General features: G+C 43.9%; 1 protein-coding gene across 2 annotated transcripts in view; it reads left to right on the top strand.

Moving 5' to 3' along the window:
* LOC146833779 (uncharacterized) overlaps positions 1-25335 on the top strand; it is a 324308-nt gene that overhangs the window by 210811 nt on the left and 88162 nt on the right. The window contains exons 5-6 of one of the 2 annotated variants that reach the window (XM_085601650.1): positions 12324-12391; positions 14003-14168. In XM_085601650.1, coding sequence (XP_085457776.1) covers positions 12324-12391; positions 14003-14168 — 234 coding nt within the window. Of the gene's footprint in view, positions 1-12323; positions 12392-14002; positions 14173-25335 lie in introns of those variants that run through there. The other variant, XM_085601651.1, reaches the window with a different exon arrangement.

Here is a 25335-nt window from a genome sequence, read left to right as displayed (position 1 = left end):
CATCGTAAGCATTTTAAGAAAATTAAAAGGGATTGGAGGCTTCAATACATTTCTAATGATAAAGCACGCTACAAGAAGGCTTTAAATATCTACCATTGTGCAGTTAATAACGCTCAGCCTGACTTTTTTACAGATCAGATTGACATGTCTCAAAACAAGTATGGGAGCTATTTAAGATCATCAAAAGGTTTATGCACCAAGAAGCCTTGCTTCAGACTTTAACACCTAATCTTAATTTATGTACTCAAATGTCCAACTTCTTTGACACTAAAATCCAAACCATCGTGGATGCTTTACATCTCACGGACGCTGCCTCAATGAGGATCAGTGACCACACAGCACTGCAGGTAGAAATAGTGCCCTCTCAAAGCCAATTGCTACAAGACTTTGCCTTGATTTCACTTGAGAAGTCCGCTCAGTCCTTGAGTGCCTGCAAATCATTGTCTCCAGATGACCCCTATCCTCGACACATTCTCGTCGCCAATTGAATGGTAATCAAACCAGTTATAAACCAGCTTCGAAAATCAGTAAATTTGTTTGGCCACTGTGCCCAGTAGTTGGGAGTAGGCCAAGTTGATTCCTCTTTTAAAGAAACCCTCAGCAGACAAGACCAATCTTGTCAATTTCTCTGCTGCCATCCTTCACCAAGATTTTAGGTCTCTGCTTTTCTAGAACAGAATGCGCTTCTTCACCCTACCCAATTGGCTTCCACCCAGTTTCACCACCAAGACCACACTGTTAAAGGCCTCAGATACAATTAGACTAGCGGTAGATCAAGGGAAGCAGGTGGCACTGATCCTCCTTATCTATCCACGGCTTTTGACACAGTCTCGCATTTAACACTCCTGCAGCACCTCGAAGATATAGGTGTCTGTGGTTTTGCTTTTGCATGGCTCCGTTCCTTTTTGACAGACCCGTCCCAGTCAGTCTGGAAGGTCTCATTTGCTGCTGATCCTAAACAATTGGGCTATGGGGTCCCTCGGGGGTCTGCACATTGGCTACAATGTGTATATGACTCCTTTTGCACCGCTAATAGAAGCCTGTGGAGTACATACAATATCTTATGCAGATGATACACAACTGATCCTCCCCCTTGACAGAAATTCACCTAATGAACTGAGTAACTGCCAGGCCTGCTTGACTTCTGTGCTTCAGTGGATGCGCGATAGTGGGCTCCAATGTAATACTAGCAAGACAAGTTCTGCTGTTTGCGGTCACCCCGCCCAGCTGGAACAATGACCGATGACCCAAGGATGCCCCCCGCCTCCTCCCCTACCACGATAGCACGCAATCTTGGAATAACATTCGATACTACTGCTTCTTTCGCCTCCCATGGGGGATGGGGTAGTAGGAACCTGCTTTGACCTGCTAAAAACATTTAAAAAGTTAATCTACCTCCTTCCCCTACCGCGGCAGAAAATAGTGACCCAGGCCTTGATCACCTCAATGCTGGATTATGCTGACTCTCTGTACTGGGGCCTACCTGCCTATCTCCTGAAGAGATTACAGCTGGTGCAGAATGCTGCTGCCAGGCTTCTACTACACCTTCCCAGGAGAGCCCACATTCGGCCAGGCTTAAAGGAACTGCACTGGTTGCCTATAAAAGAATTTGTGAGGTTCAAAGATTTGGTTCTGGCACACAGAGCTTTTTACCACAAAGGCCCTCAGTATTTGTCAACAGATTCACACCTTACCAACCAGCTCGGTCTCTTTGGTCATCCAACTCCTCGCTGGTAGTAATTCCTCATTTCAAACGAAAAAAGTGGAGCAGTAGCTCCTTCTCTTATCCGGCTGACAAGAAGTGAAATGCCCTCCCAGTTCAGCTCCCTGCTTCCAGCGACATTCTGACCTTTAAGAGACTTCTTAAGGCCTCGCTCTTTGGTTCTGGCTTTTTAGTACCTCTGTTATTTAGGGATTAGACTTGCTACTTAGCACCAGGACACTCTATTGAGTAGCTGTTGTGCTTTACAAGTCTTTAAATAATAATAATAATAATAATAATAATAATAATGTGCAATTGCTTCAGCAGGTTAGATTTGAAAGGCTTTTTGTCCTTGGAAAAAGAGGATTAATTACTTGTTTGTGGATTTAGAATAAATAAATTCTTTAAATGTTGTAAATGCTTACAAGTACAGAACGAGCATGCCCAGTGGTGAAGACATGCTAAGGTAGATTAGGGTGTCGTCTAGGTATGTTGAATAGAGACATCTCTTTCCACCAGTTACATAACTTGGTGACCATGGGCTCTAATGCAAACAAGTAAAATGAGGTCCCACTCCACGATAGCTGTCCCAAATCCTCAGTGAACCTTGCTACTCTTTAATCTTCCTCAGAATTTTCCACACAAGTCTGTCTGTCACAGGAGGTGACAGAAGTGACATACCTTTACTTAAGATTAGCTACAATAGATGTCACTGCCATCACATCATATTGTCTTTGCTATTTGTGTTCATGATGGCTCAAGTTAGCACAAACCCATAATAAATAAAGCACCATTATTAAGACATAATTTCACTTTCTGAACCCAATCCAAACAGAGTACCCCACCATAGCACATATATGCTATATTTCTAGAATCCTATATGAATGCACATCTGCCTAGGTTTACACTATCCAAAGGCGAGTTGGAGGGCTCTTTTTTACCCAGTGTTGACAGTGACGCAGCAATGCACGTATGTTCTCATTTTCCACAGTGATACTATAAAGTTCACATTTGCCAATGTTGGTTTATCTTTTGTGGTGTTCTTCATTGCTTTTTCTTTGTGTAGGCTAAACTATCCATTTTCAGCAGCATTCAGTTATCTGCACAGTTTAGAAGTTGTTCTATGTTTGTTTAAAAACAATACCTTGTGTTGCGCAACAGCTCCTCATTAGACAAACTCATATTTTAGTTGCTCGCTTCCAAGACAATGGAGGTCATTTCCCTTGACACTTCCAAGAGTTTCTCGTACTCGCTGCTGTTAGTGTCGGAATAATGCTGTGTTTAATGAGAGAAGAAGACAAGGTCTTCACTACAGCCAGTGTGAGGATGAATCTTTTTATTCTAATTCTGGCTCCCCCTCCACCTCCACTCGACGTAATGTGATCTTGGACATGTTGTTCAATCTAACTTAGCTTCAGGCATTGCTCAACTCTTAGAAAGTGGCTACTAAGAGGCATATATAAAGTGTCTTTTAGCCCCCCTTACTTAACATTAATTGGCTTCATTGTCACCCTTTTTTTTAGGTCTCGCCTAGGCAGCGCGCATATGTTGCTCTAGGAGATGACCTTTTGGAAGTGGTCTGCCATTTTCAAACACTCGTGCTTGTTCTGGCATCCACCTTGCGGGAGCGAGCAGCGCCGCGCAGGGGCCATCTGTTTGCAATTAGCGTGGCCACGCGCGCTTGTTTCCCCTGCTCCTGGGATGCCCTGTTAAATAATTAATTATTTTCTGCCTCCTTTTTAAAGTTGCTGTTATAAAATGTTTAAGGGTCATTCAAACATTGCGGCTGCCTGTAATTTAGTGCTTGGTTAGGTGGTGTTTTATTCATTTTTCCTTCACAAGTAATCATAACAATGAAAAAAATGCTTGGCACAGTTTAAAAACATTTTATTTAACATAAAACCACTAGTAAAACTGCCACTCCTTATTGCTATACTTGCATTAAAAAAAAAACGATTGCACCAGCTTGTCAAGGCAAAAAATACTGGCTTTGCCAGTGCTTGTTTTAAAGTTGTCAGGGAAACCCTTCCTACCGTGTGAAACAAGCATAATGTGATTGGTGTGGTGCGGTGCTTCAGTGAAAGTCAAGGATTACTGCAGACAAGTTGTGTGATCGCATATTCCAGTATTTCCTTCTGCTTCCATAAATCCAAACGTGACCAGCCTGAAAAGCCTCAGTTTGACTCCCGGGTCCTCCTGGCGCCCGTTGTCGCCCCTTGTTGTCATGGGCTCATTCTTGTCTGTAGTTGAGAGTCAATAAAGGTAACTCTAAATAGCTGAAATATATTCAGCTATGCTCCTACATTGTGCTGCGGACACCATGTGTGATTGCGTGCCCCGTGTCTCCGTGAGGTTCCATAAAGACGGCTGTGAATGTCTAGGAAAGCTGCAGTTTGAGTCTCAGATCCCGGCACCAGTGACACTCAGTGTGAGCATATCTCCCAGAGCTAACCATAAACTGTAATTGGCTAAAAAATCAGTGTACATAACAGTGACAAGAGTTTGAGTGGCACAGTGCTTAATTTGAGCCGGGGCTTTCCGGTGCTCACCACCGGTGCTTATAGCACTAATTAAGGACACACTCTTTTTCAAAGCACATGATTTTCCCCAGGATCAGAGGAATTTTGAGCCACACCGAGACTCAAAGCCGGTTCCTCAGCTCCGACATTGGCAGCTCTAGCAATTAGGCCAAGTCCTCTCCAGAATAATAGGTTCCCGGGCTCTAATCAGGAGGCAGTTTGCACCAGCACATTTATACAGTTAGCGCTGCCTCCTGAGGAGAGCCCCGGCACTTTTTATTTTACAAATTAGCCACTGGAGTGGCACAGGGAGCTTTGGTCACACCCTGTTCGCCCTCCAGCTATAACCTCAGCCTTGTTAGCATCTCGTTGTCAAGGAAACAAAGAGTAAAAGGTGCACTGAAGCACTGACAGTTGTATATCTCCTCATAGTTTCAAACAGTTTGAGCTTTTAGCTTGTTGTTTGAATTGGGAAATGAAACCAGACAGGAAACTGTTCACGCAGGAAGAGCCTAGTGGAGGTCAGCGGGCCCCTTTCCCCACAGGCAGGTGAAGCCGGGGCAGAGTCCCTCCCATACAACCTGAGCTTTAAGTGAGCCGGGTCCTGCTGGTGCTCAGCACCAGTAGTTCTAAAAAGCAGGTCTGAGACGGGTCCCTATCGGGCTCTCCATTTTTGCCCTCAGAGTGAACATTTTTTAAACTCTGCAGCAGCGCCACCCTTCACTGCCTTTGATGTAACTTCAAAGAGACTCGTTATAATTCTTTGAAAGTCTCATAATTTAAAAACGGAAGGATTTTCAATAATATATGCAACAAAGCCATCGTTGTTGCTTGTTTATTATTATGTAACTAACAACCATTGACAAAGACAATAGTCCTGGCTTGTTGTAGGTATAATGTTACTTGCTGTATTATATATCTGGATGCAATGACAGACAGCAAAATACCAGTTTTAATTACATAGGCCACTCCCCTTTCAGAGACTCCCCCAGTTTTTTCACCTCACTTAAAGCCCTGCATACAACGCTGTAAGAGGTTTTATGTTAGGTCACACATGCCGCATTTCCCAATACCGGGAGGGACTGGGGGGGTGGGAGGGGGGCAGTGCTTGAAATGGAAAAATAGAAGTGCAGGTACTCTGTACCAGAGTATCTGCTTGTTTCTGAGAAGTGCTGGTCCTCTTCAATTAAAAGTATAGCATTTGTCTTGAGAAGTGCCGGTACTCTCCCTCTCAAAATAAAAAAGTGCCAGTACTCCATACCAGACAGTACCGGCCCATTTAAAGCTCTGGGGTTGGTGGGTGGAAACTAGTACCGGAAATGATTGCGGCATTCTCGATTTCACCCTTCCTCAGGGAAACCAGCGGGGGAAAAGTTGTAATACCAAGAAATATCCACATCCTGAAGGCTTATTATACCCAGGGTATCGGTCATTTCCGGTGCAGGAATACCGCATTGGCATTTCCAGGTCACTTCTAGTGGGGGCCTATATGTACTCCTAGAAGTAGAGGGTACACCACGGAGCACTATAGAAGAGTAGCAGGAGCGTAGCAAGGTCAGGCGCCTCAGCACGCTAGCACCCTTTTCCTTCTGTTGCACACCTGCGCACCTCCCACTGCATTCTGGTACTTGTAGTGTTCAATGTTTCCTGCACAATTCTGTGACACTGACGGGGGCATGGTGCACACCAAGTCTTATGAAACCCGCTAGTAATTTCCAATACTTTTGGATTCCAACAACCAGGGCACAAGTCAGGGGTATATGCAGGTACACAGCGTCCACCCACTATTTTCACAAGGTGGAAGTTGGGCCCCACAGAAATATGCTGAATTTTCAGAGACCGGGACACGTTCAGCAGTGCCAGTACGCTTTCTGCTTGCCATTCCCAGCAGCAAGGTGCAGCAAGGGAGCCTTTTTAGGTCGAGCATTCGAGACCTCTTGTATACACTTTAGTATATACTTATATGTGTATGAACTTTGTGGGCTCTGAAGATCAGCCCTAGGATTTGTCTGCTTCCGCTTAGGGACTTTTTTTCTGTTCAACTGCCTCTATTTAACTGTCTTCATAGAAAACGACCAGTAGAGGTCAGTAAAATACCAGGATCACTTTAGCATTCTCTAGATTCCCGTCCATAGATAAGGTCTACCACAAGCACCCGTAGACAATAATATTTTTTTCAAATCTTGTATTTTCAATGATATGACCACCGAAGGCCCTGATTTCATATTAAACACAGAGCTTTGGACTATACAGTTTCCCGCTGAAAGGCAATATTTCTCACCATGTGTTCCCATACCTGACGTGTCACGCTGTTTGGTGCTTACTTTCCCTCCAACAGTAGATATTTCAGCACCCAGGCTAATGTGCTGCATAGCTAAATACACATATAAGGTCCCAATGGCAAGACCGATTGCATTGCAAATGCTTGTCTTCCTTTTCGTTCATGAGCTCATCTCTACTAATGCCAGCTTCACTTCATCCCCATGTTTTTGTTTTCTTCCCTGAAGCATCCAAGTACTGTTTCTCAATGTATCCTTATCCTAGCTCCCCCTACAAACAATTTTTCTCTACTGCAAAGCTGAAGGCAAATACAATTCTTTCTCTTCCTGTTGCTGGATCTCCCTCTTCACACTTCCCAAAAGTTGCAGGTTTATATATATTTGAAATTTACTCCTAGTAAACTCCATGCACATTATTCGTTGCAAAAGACACAAATCACCTTCCTAAGTGCAGCACACACAGTTCTACAAAGAGGTGGTTAAATACATAAGGTCATACAGTACTGCAGCCACAAATGAGAAGGCATTTGGTTGTATCTATAATGCACTATTACATAGAATATGGGAAATTGTGTTTCACAATGGCATAGTAAATCAGTAACCCCTCCATGGCTCAATGTTTTCCATTCTACCAGATCAAGGGCATCTTCACTCACTCAAGCTTCTCCAAGCAATCAACACATGCATCTCTAAATTCTGTAACCTTTGGGAAATATTGTCCTCAAAGAGGCCAGGCATCAAAAATCCTCCCCCTCACATTCCAATATTGTCAATGTTATCACACAAAGAGTGTGTTTTTCCTCTGAACTTCTTAACATAAAAGCAAATACATAAACCATACATATGCTTCGAGAAAATGATGCCTGTATCAGAGCTACCAAAGCAGGTCACTCCTTTTCTTGGTAGCCGTAACTATTCCCCAAAGATTACTTCACTGTTAATACCCAACTATCCAAATGTCACTTGCAAATAAATCATCATAATACTCTTGAGCAAGGCCTCCACATCTTCAATCATTGTTTCAATTACATGCTCAATATTTTGGCTCGAATAATCCTAGCACGAGGCATATTTGCTAGTTTTGAGCATTCAATAGTTTTTGTGATCCTGCCATATAATAAAGTTTTTGTGCATTAGTGCATCCCACGTACTACTCATCTGTGACCTTCCACCCACACACACCACTATGTTTCTGGTGTTCATCACTAACACTCATATCTCATCTTTGCCCACACACCTCATTCTACATATCTCACTATCCCTATCTTCTATGAGCATCTCATATGTGTCTCGCACAGCAAGCTTTTTTACATTGGTAAGCATCTCTCTTCCACATAAACACTGTTCATCTCATTTTTGTGAGCATCCCACACGAGGCTAATTCTTATTGCAAATTTATCTCATAGGAATTCTTATATTTGTGTGCAACATAATGCAGTTTTAGTGCACTCTACATTCATATCATCCATCTGCAGTAACGCTTTTCATAGATTGGACAACAAAAATGTTTGTCTTGTGTTGTATACTTTGCGATGCATTAAGGGTTTCTCCACCCTCCATTCACAGGACTGCAGGCGATAAACTTCCAGTGTTTGAGAAACTATTCTTGCTCTCCATCTTGTGCCCTGCTAAACCAGTGGCTTCCAAAAGGGATCTGACTGACTTCAATACACAAAGAGACACACTGAATCCTACACCATACTATTAGACCTGTCAGCTTTAGGGTGGTTGTTGGAGATGGTGCTTTTTGCAGGGTTATCCCCAAGTTTTTTGCTTCTTTCTCCTATTTTTTCCTGACATGCTGTTGTTGGTTTTAGGACTCTGGGCCCTTTACCACAGCTGATCAGCGCTAAAGTGTATTTGCTCTCTGTGTAAATTATGGATTGGTGTTTCCATGATTGGCATATTTGATTTACTGGTAAGCCCCTAGTAAAGTGAACTGAGCCTGAAAATCAAATGCTACTAGTGGGACTGCAGCACTGATTGTGCCACCCACAGAAATAGCCCTGTAGAGGTAACACAGACCTACCACTGCAGTGTCTGTGTGCGGTCTAGTACTGCCATGTCGACTAGGCAAGTGCACCCACTTGCCAGGCCCTAACTTTCCCTTTTCTTACATGTGAGTCGCCTCTAAGGTAGGCCCAAAGTACCCCTGTGGGCAGGGTTCATTGTATGTGAAAGGTAGGACATGCCCTGATGTGTGTGGCATGTTCTGATAGAGAAATACTAATGTTCCAAAACAATGTTTTTTCACATTTAGTTTAATTACTTTGTGAATGTAAATAGCAATAAAGGCTACTTGCAAACTGTGACTACATGCCTGCCCTTACCAATGTTTCACTACAAAACTATGCAATTGTATTGGTTTAAAGGAGAGTACAGTTCTTAGACAATTTATAATCTGTGTCTGTCACATAATGTCTTGTGATCTCTGATAAAACCATGCCTGTCTCTCAATGTCTGGTGATGTCTCCCTGGCCGTGTCCGTTCCCTAAACCTTTGTGAGTCCACAGGAGCCATGTCTTTCCCATAATGCATTGACATTTGTTGGTGCTTGGCACTAAGTCTACTCACTATGGTCTGATAACTTCCACAGGGTCCTTGTCTGTACCATAAAGCCTAGATGTGTCCATTCTTCTGCCAAATCCACCAAGGAAATACCTGTTGCCAGGGTCTGGTGACGTGTGAGGGCGTCTCTCCCATGAAGTGTAGGGAAGCATGATTGGAGCATTCTAACCCTTGCTGGAACTGTGCATCAAGAGGTCGGATGGGGGAAGCGGAGGGCTGAATGGGACTGATTGATATATTAACAAATGCCTGCAAGTGAGTAAACGAGTCACCATGACACTTGTCATCCCTGAAAGCTTTCCAAATATTTGTTCTGTAGGGTATGCTGTCGCTAGCGCACGCAAAATCAATATTTTCCGGTGTGACCATTCACAAGGCACGGCTCCAAAGTCCTCAGGGGTACATTAAGTCAGGCTGCAGTCGCTCCTTAGTTCAAAGCCAGCGTACTATAAACAGGGACACTGGAATTATGCGATTCCGTAGCCGCAGTGTTTTCTGCATAATGATGTGTTTGTTGCACATGCCACATAATCCTTTATCTACAGATTTTTATTTTTTAAAAATGTTGTTTCTAGTTTAAACGGAGCAGAAGTTAATAAAAACACAGTGATGTGTTCCCATGCAGTGGAAGACATTTGTAAAGGTTGACTCGTCCTCTTTTAGTTCCTTATTGCTGTTTTTGGTTGTTAACCTAGTACTAATGGGGTGAAATATTTTCCAGACAGTGTTACCATGTGTAAAAATGACAAAATAATGAAGTAATTCCGTCACTAAATATGTCAAATTACGCCACATAATTTGCCTTTTCTTGGTGCGTAATTTAGTCAGCACTGCCGCATCATTTGGTCCTCCCCCGATGCATAACTCCAGTGGCCCTGACTACAAAGGCCATGTTCATGAAAGAATGCTTCCTTGAAGGCCCGGTGCTCGGCTGCCTGCGTGCTCAGAGCTCCACCATGGCAGGAGAGGACATTCTTCAGTGACTCACAAGAGTAGCCCATCCTCTGCTAGGCTGGGGATTATTACTGTGAAGCTAACAAGGCCGGGCAGGTCTTTGATTCCACCGGGCATTTCCTCGGAAGGCTTGAGTCCTTGGACACCAGTTTTGAAAGCCTAGGGCCCCTCCTAGTGCCCCTGTCACTTTCCCCAACTTTCCGAGGTCGGCTGCAGCAGTCACGGGGAGGTTTCAAAAGAAAGGGAGAATAAGAAGGCAAGATTGGTAAGGTAGACAGAAAGTATTCAGAGAGAAATAAGAGAGAGAGTAGGGAAGGAGAGAGACAGAGTGGATGGATGTGCGCGAGGAGACGAAGGGCTGGTTTGAGCATTTTTGCCAGGACTGCTTTTGGTTCCCCATTCCTGCCGTACACAGTAGTAGTACTGGAAGGAATTGAGGATACATTTCTCCTCTAATTTCCTTTTATTTTAAATTCTTTTTATTGTATTAGGCATAACCATGCATAGCAGTACAACATAATGACAGTTCAGTGAGGTCTTCCCCTCTTACCATATCCCCTGCAGCACAGCATGTGGCCCATTCTAAACTACGCATCCCTTCAGTATGGCCTGCTTTGATCACCCAGCACCCTTCTGAGCCTCCCCCACCCTGTCCCACCCCCGTCTCCCATCATTCCCAGTATACCTTATGATGTAGTATCTCTGTATTTTGTCCAGTTCCCCCAAACTTTATCCCATTTACCAGGACATCCCACCCTTGATAGATGACCTTCTCTGCAGCACCAGTCAAGGCCTTGCTCGCGTTCCCGGACTGTCGGTATCCGTGGTACGCCCCACATTCTGGACACGTTTCTTTTTTGCCACCACCCTGGCCCACATCAACCATAGCTTGGTGTGACGTGGCCAGGTGCCACTTAGGCTCCATCGGGACTATCTGTCTCTCCTATAATGTTCAGGACAGAGAGCTCAGGCCCTGCTTTTCTTCTTGGTTCTGGCCGTTCTCCCTCCATCTCTCACAATACCTCAGATATCTGCTCGGCTCTCTCATTTCTTCCCTGCTGAGTTGCTCGTTGGGCCTCCATTCAGAGTTCCCTTTTAACTCTTCTGGGAGATACTGGGGCAGGAATGGACGGTTCTGCCTGGTAATCTACCCGTGAGTTAATGGGGGTCACTAGTTGAACTCCCCAGATTGGGGAATAACCTGTAAAACCCAGTATTACCTGTGATTTAAAGCAAATTTCCCCAGTTCCGCTAATGCACCGTCACTTAATTCTCAACACCAGCACTTATGAAAGTCCACAACATGATGGCAATTTTGATCTATTTCTGTGCTGTGTACATCAACATATTAATCAAGTCAGCATATATTACAAAATAACAATACCAGAGCATGCATGCCATTCTTGCAGCTTTGGGTGGCCTGGAATAGTGCAAATCGTAACATTTGTAGGAGTGTGAGAATGAGTAGTTTTGCTGGTACTTGCATTTGGCAGCACTGGCAGTGAATGGTGCAGTCTACAGTGGCCTGTGAAATGCCTTGGGCAATTTGCACTTTCTGGTTTGCAAGAGGAGAACGGCTTTTTTTTTTCCTTTTAGTGTTTATTACCACCAACACGCAATACTGAGTGTATCCCTCCCCTGTTCCCCTCTGGGTGCCTACTAACAAACCCCTCAGCCTACAGCCCCCTCTTCCACTCTCTTTGCACTTGCTCCATCACAAAGCCTTCCCTTTCTCACTCTGTCTCCAGCTCTGGCTCCCAGTCAAACAGCCTTCGATTCTCCATATTCTCTCGGCCCACAGACAGAGGTGCAGCGACAGTGGAGCAGGAGCAAGGGAGGAGGCGAACTCCGGAAGAAGAAAAAAAACACCCTTGACAGGTTGCCCCTCCCCTGTCTCACTTTACTTGCCCCATCCCCCCCCCCCGCCCCCTCCCCCCTCCCTCTTATCCCCCCAGTGTACATCCTCCCTCACATTGTGATCAATTTTCTGGTCTCAACACAGAGTGGCTCTGCAGGAAGCGTCCTGGGTAGGGTGTTTTTGTGTTTCATTCTGTTTATTTGCATGTGCACGAGGGATGTTTACACTTCTGTGTATTATTTCCTGGTAACGTGGCCCAACCATCCCAAGAAGGCTGACTTCAGTGGGTCGTGTTACCTAAACAGGTGACGCAAGCTAGACAGCTTTAGCATTTCTTGGTATTTTACAGCACATAGAACCCCTTTTTCGCAGCCGTCGCCCTTGCTGAAAGTGATATAAATTCCTCACAGTTTGAGACTAATGTGGTTTGTTTTTGTGCCCAGGATGAAGCCGCTGCATCCAGTAAACATCCAGGGCCCAACGGTTGGCGACTGCCGAGGAATGCTACCAGGTTTGCGTAGTTCCATAAATTTGATTTTTGTATCTGGCCCCTCTTTCTGCCCTCCGTGGTCATGAGACCACCATCCTGCCCCCATCTCCACTCATTACATTAATAACATGCAATCAGTTTAGGCAAAGAACTCAGGTGACCTTCAAAGGTCCCATGACATACGCCCTCAGTGGAAGTGACAAAGGCACGTCAGTATCAAAAGATGCTATCCCATAAAGCATCTGTTCCTGTATTTGTCTTTCTCATAACCTTCATGTCTCTGGGTAGGATCCTCCACCCTGTGCCAGAGCTAAAGCAGCGTCAGTGGGGCCTTTGGTTATCTGCCAGGCATGTAGCCAGTTTAGCACATGTTCTGCAGATATTATTCTTTGACTGCAATGATGCTCAGGTTGGCCAAAAGGTCCAGTCGAATAGTCTATTTTAGTGGCGATAGGTCTAGGCCCAAAATTAGTTTTCATGGTGACTGACCTGGTCCTATTTTCTTTTGACTACCAATATTCTCTCTCGTCCTCTTGTCACCATCACATGTTTTGACAAACAACACAATGTTTTTGGCCAATTAACTTAGGTGCAGGACTTACGCTTGTAGCGTACTTGGCCCTATCTACAGGAGGTATGCATGAATGCTGCTGGGCAACCACCAGTTAGAGTTTTCTGTTTTTTAGAACCGTTTCTAGACAATCTTCAGGCAGGGGCCTTGGACCAATAAACTGACAAGATGAGAGAGACTTTAATAAGAATTACTGGAGTCACCATCAATGTAGCTTTATCCTTTTACCTTAATATACTGGACCCAGCATGTCCATCCGGGATGTGACATATGCCTGAATTTCATCATAGCCTCATGAGATAAATGTACATAAATTAATCTAAATCCTTACAAAGTTGTGGCTCACAAGCATTGGGTGTCACGGCTGCATTACAGCTGACGTCCTGACGAGAGTCTCGATTTTTGAATGGTTCCTCACCAGTGATAGTAACTGCTCCCTGTATACATTTGCTCCTCAATTCAGTGGCTTTTCTAGGTGAATGAATGAAGTGGGTGGACAACTGAGTGTGGATGGACAACTGAGCCTTAGGTCATGATAGAAGTGCGGATGGACAACTGAGCCTTAGGCCATGATGGAAGTGCGGATGGACAACTGAGCCTTAGGTCATGATGGAAGTGTGGATGGACAACTGAGCCTTAGGATCATGATGGAAGTGCGGATGGACAACTGAGCCTTAGGTCATGATGGAAGTGCGGATGGACAACTGAGCCTTAGGTCATGATGGAAGTGCGGATGGACAACTGAGCCTTAGGTCATGATAGAAGTGCGGATGGACAACTGAGCCTTAGGTCATGATGGAAGTGCGGATGGACAACTGAGCCTTAGGTCATGATGGAAGTGCGGATGGACAACTGAGCCTTAGGTCATGATGGAAGTGCGGATGGACAACTGAGCCTTAGGTCATGATGGAAGTGCGGATGGACAACTGGGCCTTAGGTCATGATGGAAGTGTGGATGAAGAACTGAGCCTTGGGTCATAACGGAAGCGCTCATCTCTACTTCTTCACACACACAGTTCCCTAAGACTGACCGTCTCGATTTCACTGTGTTCCTCTTTCAGAGAGGCTGCACAACCGGCCAATCCAGGAAGGGCTGAGCCAGCTTCACAGCCAAATGATGAGGAATCCAGCCTTGGGTCATCGTTTCCCCCGGACTCCAGAGTCCATGCACCACACATCCCTCTCCTCGCTAATGGAAGAGGAGCCGAAAGAGACAGCGCCAATCAGGTGAATGTATAGAGCATGTCAGAGGTGAAAAAACATGGTAGTCTTTGCTTAGCTTGTCCTGACTGGGCCATCACTACCAGGAGAAAGGTGAGCATATCCCAATAGATGCAGGATGGGGATGAAATACATTAGAGGCTTGGATTATCAAGTTGAGTGATCCCAAGCAGAATACAGACAGCACCAAACTTTGTAATCTGAATATGGTGCAGGCTGTCCGTGGAATCAGTAGACAAGGGCTGCCACCTGGCAGAGGGCATTACATACACTAGGAGTTCTGACTCCCGCACTCCCCATAGTTGTGTGGAGTTCGTTGGAATGATTACAGTGCTCCAGTGCAATCATGCCAGAAAAATACTACCTTTTTAAATGATTTTTAGCACTTTGATAAGGCTACCTGATGACTCCACATTATCACGGATGCCATGGGCCTGATGTACAAATTTTCCATTTGCAAAAAGTGGTCGCAAATTGCGCAGTGACTTTTTGCAAATGGAAAGGAATTTTGCGAGCTGACTTATGTATTAATACGCCAGTTCACAAAATTATGAACAGTAGCGGGCTGCAGTTCGACCTACCTCATTAATATGCATGAGGCAGTTCACAAAGTACGACCCACTACAATTGGCTCACAGGCACTCCTTACTTTTAAATAAAGCATTCTTTTTTTTATGTTAAATGCACCCAGTTTTCCTAAATGGAAAATGGCATGCATTAAAAAACATGAAAAGTTAAACAGACCTTTTTTAGAAGTAAAAAACATTTTTGTCGACCTTCTCAAAGGTGAAGGTCCTGTTTGTGAATTGCTTTCCATCAATTTTAAATTAGTTGTAAAATATTAATATTTTGAGACTGGATTTAGGTTGCCACACACCCCTTCCAGCTAGCGATTCCTAAGGGGCATATGCATCAACATTGGCATTTGCGATTCCTTATTAGCGAAAAATAAGGAATCGCTAATAAGGAATAGCAAAAGGCTATGCATGTAGGAATCGCTATTCAAATAGCGATTCCTTAACTTTCCTTAATTGCTACTAGCAAATTGCGAGTAGCAATTAAGGAATGCCATCCCAATCATTCCTATGGGCCTCCAGGCCCATAGGAATGAATTGGAGATTGCATGAGCAAATAGCGAGTACCAGTAGGTTATCGCAAATTGCTCATGCAATTTCAAGGGTGCAAGGGTGTCAAAATGACACCCTATTGCACCCCTGAAATTGATATGTGCACATATGTTGCACACACACATGCTCTAAGGGCATGTGTGTGCGCAACATGAAACTTTGAAAAATGCACAAAAGTGCATTTTTCAAACTTTTAGCAAATTACCATGCAGTTCATCTTCATGGTAATTTGCTCCCCCTATTAGCGAATTCGCTAATTTTTTAACTTTCATGCATTGCATTTAAGGAATCCCAAATAGAGATTCCTTAAATTAAGGAATCTCTATTTGGGATTCCTTAAATGCTATCGCTATTTAAGGAATCGCTATTTAAGGATTCCTTAAATAGCGATTTTTGTTTTTGGGTTGATGCATTGGGATTGGGTATTCTTAACTCCATACCGGGAGCTATTAGCGAATCGGTATTTTACCGACTGGATTTTGGCTTGATGCATGAGGCTGTTTATGTTTACTTAACCAATTTACCGATTCGAACAACTTTTTCTGAATTATTCAGTGGGTTTAGTACATTACAAAATATGGTTTTACTGTCAGAAGCCCTCAGATTTCACAAATCTGAGGTTTGCGACAGTTAAAACACTTTGTATATCAGGTATCATGTTCCCTTCCTGGACTTTCCTTCTGGGAATCATAGCTTTCAGTTGAGTTACTTCAATTGGGTTAAACGAAATGAACCAAGAGTACATCTTCCAGAATACAATATGTTGTTAAAGGAAAGACCAGCACTGAAGAATAGTGTCCCTTTATGGCATAGAGTCCTCTGGTAACCTTACCGCTCTGTAACCATTTCTACGTCCATTGTACTTTCATTTTTTAAAATAATTTCTGTACTACTGTTGCATATAATTAAGGCTCCCTGTTTTCCGTTTTTACTGATTTTTACAGATAAATACAGACAGAAAAACATTTATTTTCCTGTCTGCATTTATTTTAAAATGTGGATAAAAATGGAAATAGGGTTGTTTTTGAGTCAATCTAAATGCTGTCAGTCATGACTGCCAGGCCAATTGCTGTGTGGATTGACAGTAAGGGGATACAAAAAATATAGGGATTTTAATAAAGAGCCTCAAACAGCAGTAGATTTGCACAACTTCGATACTAAAATGTACATATTTTCTTACATGTGCATATTTTACCACCTGAGTGGGTATATATTATTGAAACCTGTCAGGCGTTCAGGCACGAATGAACATTAATTGGTTAAATAAATGCAGAAACATACACATTTCAGATTCATTTTTCCACAAAACCTAAAATAAATATGGATAAATACAGGTCAAATTTGCAAAAAGTAAATATGGATAAATACAGACGGAAGTGACAAAAATATAAATACCATACAACCGGGAGCCCTAGATATAATTCAATAAAACTTTTGAACTAAAAAGGAATCAAGGGATGATAACAGGGGACCTCCATCCCCCAACACACACCATAAACCTGGAACACATGGATTCAGGGAGGCCCGACCAATCCAACACTGAAAGCACGCCCGAGGGTGAGAAACATAATTTTCATAGAGGCTGCAGTAGAGCAATGATGCTCTCTTGGTATTGTGCCAGACCCTGATGTAAAGTAGAACATTTATTGAATTACTATTCATAATTGTGGTGTTCTCTTGAACATGCATGTGGCTCGTGACAAGCAGGGGAGTCGCTGGCTGCCATTTTACTGTGTTGAGTTCTGGAATGTAAGGGATCGAGTAGTCAGTTGATACTGTGTGGCAGACTAGCTGGGGTGTATTGATTAAACTTAGATCTAACTCAGTCTGTGTATTAGTGTAAGTCAAACCCGATGCTACATTTGGCAACGATTGGAGAACTTGTCCTACCTACACCCCAACAGTTGCCAGAAGTCATGCCAGGATAGGCGTGGTGTCATGTAACAATTGTAGATGCCGATCATGAACAAGATGAACGAGGTGAGGCGAGACCTGTAGCCCAACCAGCAGCCTGCCTCTGTGTAGCATGGTGTACAGCGAGGGGATAGGAGGTTGTGCCGGAAAGAGGGACTGAGGACGAAGGAAGTAAGGCAGGCACAAGTGCGCTCAGACCTGTGAAAGCGATGGCGTTTTGGTCCATATAGCTAGAGGAAGAGTGCAGTAAAATGGATCATTTGTGGGCAGAGCCAACCGAGCTCTGCAGTGGCTGCTTTCTCCACAAACGTTGGTGAGGTTTCCTTCACTTGGGCTGTGCTTTTTCTCCAGGGCAGCAATGGAGTGACAACGGACCCTGTGTGTAAAGAGAATAGACTATCGTGGGACCCAACCCCTGACAACAGGAGCTCTTGCTTGACTGTAATTTGCCCTACTGGTGCCACTTGCGCGTTGAGCAAGATACCAGGCAAAAGGCAGTGCCCCATGCTGAGGAGATATGGAGAAGGGCAGTACTGCCAAGTACTATCCATCACAGGTTAGACTAACACATTATAGTGCTGGTGTCCGCATCATCATGCTAATATGTTAGTCATGCATAATTCCTAGTTCCAATGTGTGCGACGAGGCACTGCAGGTAAGTGGGGCTATGTAAACAGCAGCCAGCTCACTTGCTGTACTTCCTCAGAGATTTACGAGCTGGGCCCAGGTCAAGGAGAGGTGAATAGTAGCTGTGAAAATTGCCCTGGGCCCAGCTAAGTTGTTCACTTTGTAAGTAGCTGTCAGTCTTACTCCTTCAGTGAAGTCTATGGCCCTGATTATGCGTTAGGTGTAGTGGTAATTACTGCATGCGAGGGTAACTAGCTCATGAATGTAAAGACTCTTCTGCCCACAAGTTAAAAAACGTATATGGTATTTATGAGGTGCTAAACACCACATGCCTGTAGTCCACGTGCCATTAATCACATTGTTAATTGCCACCTGTGAAAAATAACGCATGTGGTAAATAGCACACAATTACAAGTACAAGAGGTCATTGAAAATCAGTGGAAAATATCAGCTTAAAATACCTCCTGTCAAAAACAGGTGGTAAAAATTCCTGAAAGTGTAGGGATGAAAGAAAAGCTATAGCAATTCATAAAAACCTAAGACCAACCCAGTGATGCAAAAACTGAGTACATGCACTGTTTGAACCGAAAAAAATAAAATCCCACTCCCACTTGGGAACAGTACCAGGCCTTACAGAAACCATGGAAAGGTAAATCTCTCACAGGTTGATTGCAGCAGCTCACACTTCCATTCCACGGCACACCACTCAAACTCAGCACTGCAAGGCTACGGTAGCATGTTATGCCAGATCTATGCTCTGATACAATAAACCATGAGACATAAGGATGGAATCCAGACCACTAACCAAAGGTCTCTAATGGCGCAGCAACACAGGAGAGCCACGATTGACACAGTAAGGCTGGAGCTCATAAACACGAGTCAGCTTGAGATCCAGAGGATATACATACTCCATATGGGCATCATACAAAACATACCATTACGGATAACCTGGAGTCCAACATAAGGATCCCCTGCATTCGCCGTTCTTTGCGACAGATATCACACTGTGGACAGTAGGACTGGTGCATTGCATTTCTCAGACAACCGTCAGCAAAATACTCTGCTAAGTGATAGATACTTTGCAGAGTGAGTGGGCAGTATATACAGATCCCCTTGGACACCCACACAGCCAATGCCAGCCACCAAAAATCAATGCTAAGGCAGGATTTTCAGACATCCTAAAGTCAATTGATTGCCCTCATGTACACCTTGTGTACACCTTGTGGCCCCATGTGGCTGGACATGGAACTGTGTATAATGAACTCCTGTTTAGGTGAACTGCATCAAACCACAATACTGAGATCCTGCATAGAAGCAACGTTAGTCATAGTGTGGTCACCCACACCCTTTACGCACTGGCCAGAAAAGTCAACCCTTCATCATCAAGATTACAATGCATTATAATTGTTGTAGTCCAATCTCAATGCATGTCAACAGTACCCTTAGTGAGTTTTTAGCCCCTCTGGCAGCACATACATGAATCTGTGTGTATTTGTGTTACAAATTACATTTATCACTCTTCACAATGATGATGATTCTCAGCCAAGTCAACTTTTTAACAACCACATGTGCTTCCATTATAACTCTTATATCTCTTACCATGGATTCCTCCGACCTCGAGACCTTCTATCTCGTCTTCCACTCTATACTTGTTGAGGATGGTCATAATTTAGGAACCTATTTTTTAATGTTCGCAACATCATCTAGATATGTTGATATCATTTTTTCCCTTATCTCCTTCCACAAGCATGCTCTTGTTTATTTTTGGTGGCATCTTCAGCACAGGGTGGCACATTAGACGGTCTGGTTTCTTATCACCTCCTTAGTCAGGACCTTCAGCTCAGGATCCGAAAACGTATACTTCCTTTTACTGTTGAGGTCCATGATGGAAGAGTTTGGCAGGTTTCTGCCGGTGATAACTGATTGATATCAGAGGATGGGAATGGATTCAGTTTGTCTTGTTTCAAAGTACTTTGTCCACACAAAATGAATGCCTGCACACTTCCACACAGCACTGAAGTATTGGCGTTCTTCAGAGGTGTCCTGAAGTCATTCTATGTGTTGCTGTGGCTGTCGATGCTTTCTAGGGATTCGTTTTTTTATTCCAGGAACTATCAATGCCTGAAAATGGGCGTTTCCTGACGTTTTGTCATGTGCTATTTATCAGGTGCAGTATTTGCCACATGCAGTAAATAGCAGAGAGTCAGTAATTAACACATGCGATAAATACAGATTTCACAGTACACTGTAACAATTCATTTAACTCCTGTTATTTACCAAAACCTGTGGAACTGGTATTTACCCAGTGTACAAGCTAGGTGGTTCTTACCAACAAACTGGTTATTGAGTCCTATTCGGGTTTTTTTCCCACTGAGGCTCAGGCTGGAGGAGTTTGTTTGAGCTGCTGCTGTAACTATGACCCTCTGCCTGTCTGGGTGAGTTAACGTTATTTGTAGGGGTTCATGATGGAGCAGAATTGAGACCTCTGGAGCAGAGGATTGAGGCAGGGAGACCTCACAGCGCCTGTGGGTGGCTTATAAACGTGTTCCGAGCACATGCTCATAATGGAGTCATTGCCCTCTCACATATGTGTGCGACTTTGTACCGGATGTGCTCAGTTTATGTGCAGCTTCCTGTGTTCCCATGGAGACTGCAGGGGAGACCTGTTTGGGGAGGGGCTCTCAGAGGAGACCAGTGCTTTATTTGAGACAGTGGTTGCAGGTGAGGCACACGGTCCCTCATTGTTGTGGGCCAGAGCTTATTTTACCTCAGCAGACTTTCACCCAAAGCAAGAGAGGAGAAAAACACAAACCGGAGGAAGGAAAAAGATGGAAAGACAGAGACAAAGAGAGAAGGCAGGGGTGAAAAAGAACGAGCAAGAGAGAGATACGAGGCAGGGAGTATATGGTAATGGATTAAAGAGGCATGAGGTGGAATCAAGACCCCGCAGCCTTGGTATTTGGCACCCTGACTTCCAATAGTGCCGGCCCCAGAATTCTAAGCAGAATTCTGGGCTAGGCACCTATTCTTTTACAAACTAAGCACTGAAAGGGACATGAAAACGTACCAGTCAGCAGACACCACATGACATATCCCATGCTTCTGTCAGAAGGAACTAAGAGCGCAAGCAACACCTTTGTTTGTTATTCATAATTCAGCGCTGTCTGTAGGTTCCGCATGCTGCACTGTGGTAAATAAGGGTACGAGGGAAGAGAGGAGGAAATCGAGCCAGGGTCTCCTCAGCAGATGTCCCAGTGGGTTTATGCACCTGCTGCAAAGGTGCATAAACTGCTGACCACTAGTTTGAATCCCTGCACTGTGGTATGCTGGGGTACAGGGGAAGAGAGGAAGAAATCGACCCTCCATCTCCTTAGCAGATAGCCCAGTGGGATTATGCTCCTACTACAGAGGTACATAAACTGCTGGCCGTGGGTTTGAATCCCAGCAGGGCTCCGTCAACCTTTTATTTTCTATGTGTTTACCTACCCGTCTACTTCTATAAAATACTGTTAGTGACTAATTAAGTTGCTTTGGTCTGAGTATGTTTGAGAAATTAAAAGAAAGACCACTTCTCCTTCCATATACCTAGTAATCTTCATATCCCATACTAATATCATCAGAATTGAATTTTTTAAAATTCTAATTAATCTCAAAAACAATAATTGTTATTACATATTGATCTGATACTGCTAGAAGAATTGGAATCACCAATATGGTTGGCTTGTTTTAGGCATATGTTCATTGTTGTGTGATATGTCTGGATAGTGTTGTAGCAAACTCACAGAAAGGCACTCAAATACTGCTCATTGTTTGATTTACTCACAAAAAGTGTCACATATTTTTGACAGTAGTATGTCCCTCATGTGCCATCTGAAACCATAGAAATGTCACACATAAGCAATCTGAAAACTTGACAGCTGTGGAAGGGAGAAGGAGCACCCAAAGCCTCTGGGTGTATCCGTCCCAGAGGAGCCCGGGACAAGATCGCAGATGTGGCGTGGTGAAGACCTGGAGGAAGACGCATGCCAATGAGCCCGGAGGGGGCCCCATAGTGATAATGTGCTGGCCCTCAGATACGGTGAATGGTTGACAGAGTGCATTCAACCATGTAGGTATTAAACCAGAAGAATCTCCAACTTTTTCCAAAACCTGAAAGAAAATGTCCCCAATGGAATTGAAAGTGAAGCCCAAGAGAGGAGAGAAAGACTTTTGTGGACAAAAGGCTCAAAGCACCAGGGATCTTCAAAAGTTTGAGCCAGAGGCGGGACCTGCCAGTGCCCCAGACTTGACCCATGGTAAACCACTGATGATGTCCAAGCTCAGTGAGCTACAACAGAGTCAATAAAGGATTGGAAACAAGGTGTCGGCACTGGCGGGGGTACTAGAATACATGGTAGTGAGGAAGCAGTGGAGAGGTTGGATTGATGGATTGTTACTCTGGAGGACAGGAAGGTACAGCAGAAACAGGAAGCGGACCAGAGACCCCATTTTGAGCAATGCTTGTCTCCACGCTGTCTCATCTAGAGTATAAGTCTCAGTTTTTGGAAAATGAGATCAAAGCCTGATGCTCAAGGATCCCTTCTGGGCCACCCTGCCGTGAATTGGCAAACCTAAGGCCATAGATGAAGAGATGGTTGCAGGAGGCGGTTGTTGAGGCAGACACTAGCTAAACCTAGCTAAAGATGCTGGTAAGACCTAGCTAAAGATGGCTATCAAGCTGCAGGTGAAGGGGGCACGCGGAGCAGAGGAGGGTGCTGGAATGGTCTTTGCAGATGTTGGAACGGTCTTGGCGGACCTGGCGTATGCCATCCTGAGATCAGCAATACTTAAAGCAATGGCCAGTAAAAAAGATTTAAAATGAATCACGCTAGAACTCATCTTTCCAGATTTGAATTGCGGAATGATCTTCAGGAAAAAGAAGCTGCACAAGATCAAGAAAGACTTAATTATGAAGGGTTGTGAGGCTTCACTGCTACTTCCAGCCAATCTGAGTGTGAAAAGGGGAGGGGCTGCTGTTTCCTTTATTCAACCTAAGGCTGCTCAGGAGTTTCTTAGCTCTTTTGAAGAGGGTTAATTGGAAGGGTGCTTTTACGACTGTATTGGGGAAGGCAGATTTATTTTTAGAGTCTGAGGGCCTGATGGCTTTCCCCCTAATGTAAGCATTAGGGGTACATTTTTAGGGTGTTGTCTTTATCTGTGGGTTAATGGATTTCCCCCCTTATGTCCTTCTTCTAGGCCCTGGTCATGGGTACATGCCTTGACACCTGAATTGGAAAATGAGCACTAAATAGGATATGCTTTGAAATAAATGCTTAAAAGGAGCCGTGCCTGCATTTCTGAGGCTATGAGCCATAAAATGAATCACTTTGTCCAGTTTTGAAAATCTATTTCATGACAGAGCACCTCCTTGAAACCCAGTTGTGAGCCCAGTCGTTTAGTGTCATATGGGACTCAGATCACAACTTTGTCCTGGGTTGCTTTTAATACCAGTTCAGCCCTCTCGAAATTCCATAGTTCTAGGCCTCCAAAAGATCCTCCGCCCAAAAGAGCGATACATTCTTCATGGCTATCATGAACTCAAGTTGCCAGATGACTCCATGCCACCAAGGACGTAATTCTCCAGTACTGGATTTTTCCTATACTGCTTGAGGTGTGGTAGAGCTATTGAAACAACATAATTGAACTGGGACCACGACTCCCAGAATGCACAACATGGTTGTTAAACAGAAATTCAGGACTTGAAAAGCACATTCATGGTGACTTGGAGTTATCTTGTGCCATTAGCTCGCTTCTCCCAGACAGGACGTTTCCTGTGCATTTACAGCACGACTGCCAAGCAGTTCCATATCATGTTTGGCACCTTTATCCAGTCCTGGCTTCGGAACGAACGCCACATTGCATTCTGGAACTTGTAAGATGGCACGTGTGTGCTCAAATACCCTAGCTGTCTCAGCAAAGTTGGTAAAAAATCCAGAATTGACAAGAGGTTTTGCACATGGCATGGGGCCACATAGATGATGACGTGTATACGAATGCTTCTGTATGGCGTCTTTGTCGCGGTCCAGACTCTGTGTTTACAAAAAATTAAGACTTTATCTTTTTAGCGATCTGTTTTATTTTTTTATTGCCTTTGTGGCTTCAAGTAACCCATTAGCTATTATCAAGTGTAAATGGGTAAACAGTGTTTGGTCTCCTTGGGCCTTCTTTCTTGTGGAGTCTTGTTTTCAGGCGTCGTAGTTCAATTAGACCAGATGTAGCGACTCAGGACTAAAACTCCCAGAAAGCTTTATGTGGCTAAACAAAAAACCACAACAGTAGCACATGAACAACATAGAATACCTGGTACGCTTTGCAATGTTCCAAGAATTCAAACAGACACTGTTTGAGCACAAGGGCGCACTATTCACCAGCCCGAAATAGGTGCTAAATGATTTATACAATATTTTAGTTCTAAAGCAACAATGATAATTGAGCAATGTTTACACAAGAACAGTGATAATCCAAATGTTCTTCAAGAGAGTAAAATGAATCAATGCATTCATATCTTCAGATAACGATGCTTTCCTAAGGTTAATCACCATCAAATGCTAAAAGTTGTGCAAGACAAACACCATTAGTTGAAAATGTAAATCAATGAAGCAGAATGGTAACAGTTCAACACACTGTCTTCCTCTTTATTTCTTTATACTGTCTTTTCAATTCTTAATCAAAAGACAGTGAAAAGACAGTATAAAGAAATAAAGAAGAAGACAGTGTGTTACCTGATGGGGGCTTATCAGGCCTTACAGGGGCAGCACCACTCTTTAAAAAAAAATTCAAGTTAAGCTGATTGAATTGGTTGATACACTTAAACTTTGAGGTGTGCAGGTTATCATATTCATCTTTATTTGAGTTCATTAACGCTTTGTAATGTGCCATACACAGCCAGGGTAACTCAGTTATGCAATAAATGAATGAATGAATGAAAAAAATGCCTAGACGTCTTCAGTCCCACATTGATCGCACAACCTGTAATGCCGCAAGAAAGCAAAATGTGGTGAGTGGCCCTCCCCTCCCCAACATGCCATCCTTGTCCCTCAGCTGCCACCTTCACAAGGACCCTCAGAGCTACACAGCTTACAGGAACAGAGACTTGCAGCTCGACCTTGAAGCTGAGCTATTTCCAGGTTACACAGATGTCCAGGCTCTGGATTCGGACTAGTGTGCTATCCCTCAGGTGAAACAAGACTTACAGCTCCACATGCCGAATGGCTTCCACCAGACTGGGCGGTAAGCAGGGGAGCAGGCCTCTCCTGTTATAAACAAGCATTTTCAATGCATTAGGTCTTGCATTGCTGAAGGTTTTAGCCATTGGCGTTGCATTGTTATTTGAAACACCGATAGCTCAATCTTTTAGTAATGCAAGAATGTATTTGTTACATAGCCACAGTAGGTCTACTAAGCAATACTGCCCACCTTAGGAAGTTCTGCCCTACTGGCGAGGGCATGCTAAAGAGGCAAACAGA

The sequence above is a fragment of the Triturus cristatus genome, chromosome 4_2, assembly GCF_964204655.1.
Source record: "Triturus cristatus chromosome 4_2, aTriCri1.1, whole genome shotgun sequence".
Classification (NCBI taxonomy): domain Eukaryota; kingdom Metazoa; phylum Chordata; class Amphibia; order Caudata; family Salamandridae; genus Triturus; species Triturus cristatus.
Note: the sequence above shows the minus strand (reverse complement) of the source record. Positions and strands in the feature narration are given on the sequence as shown.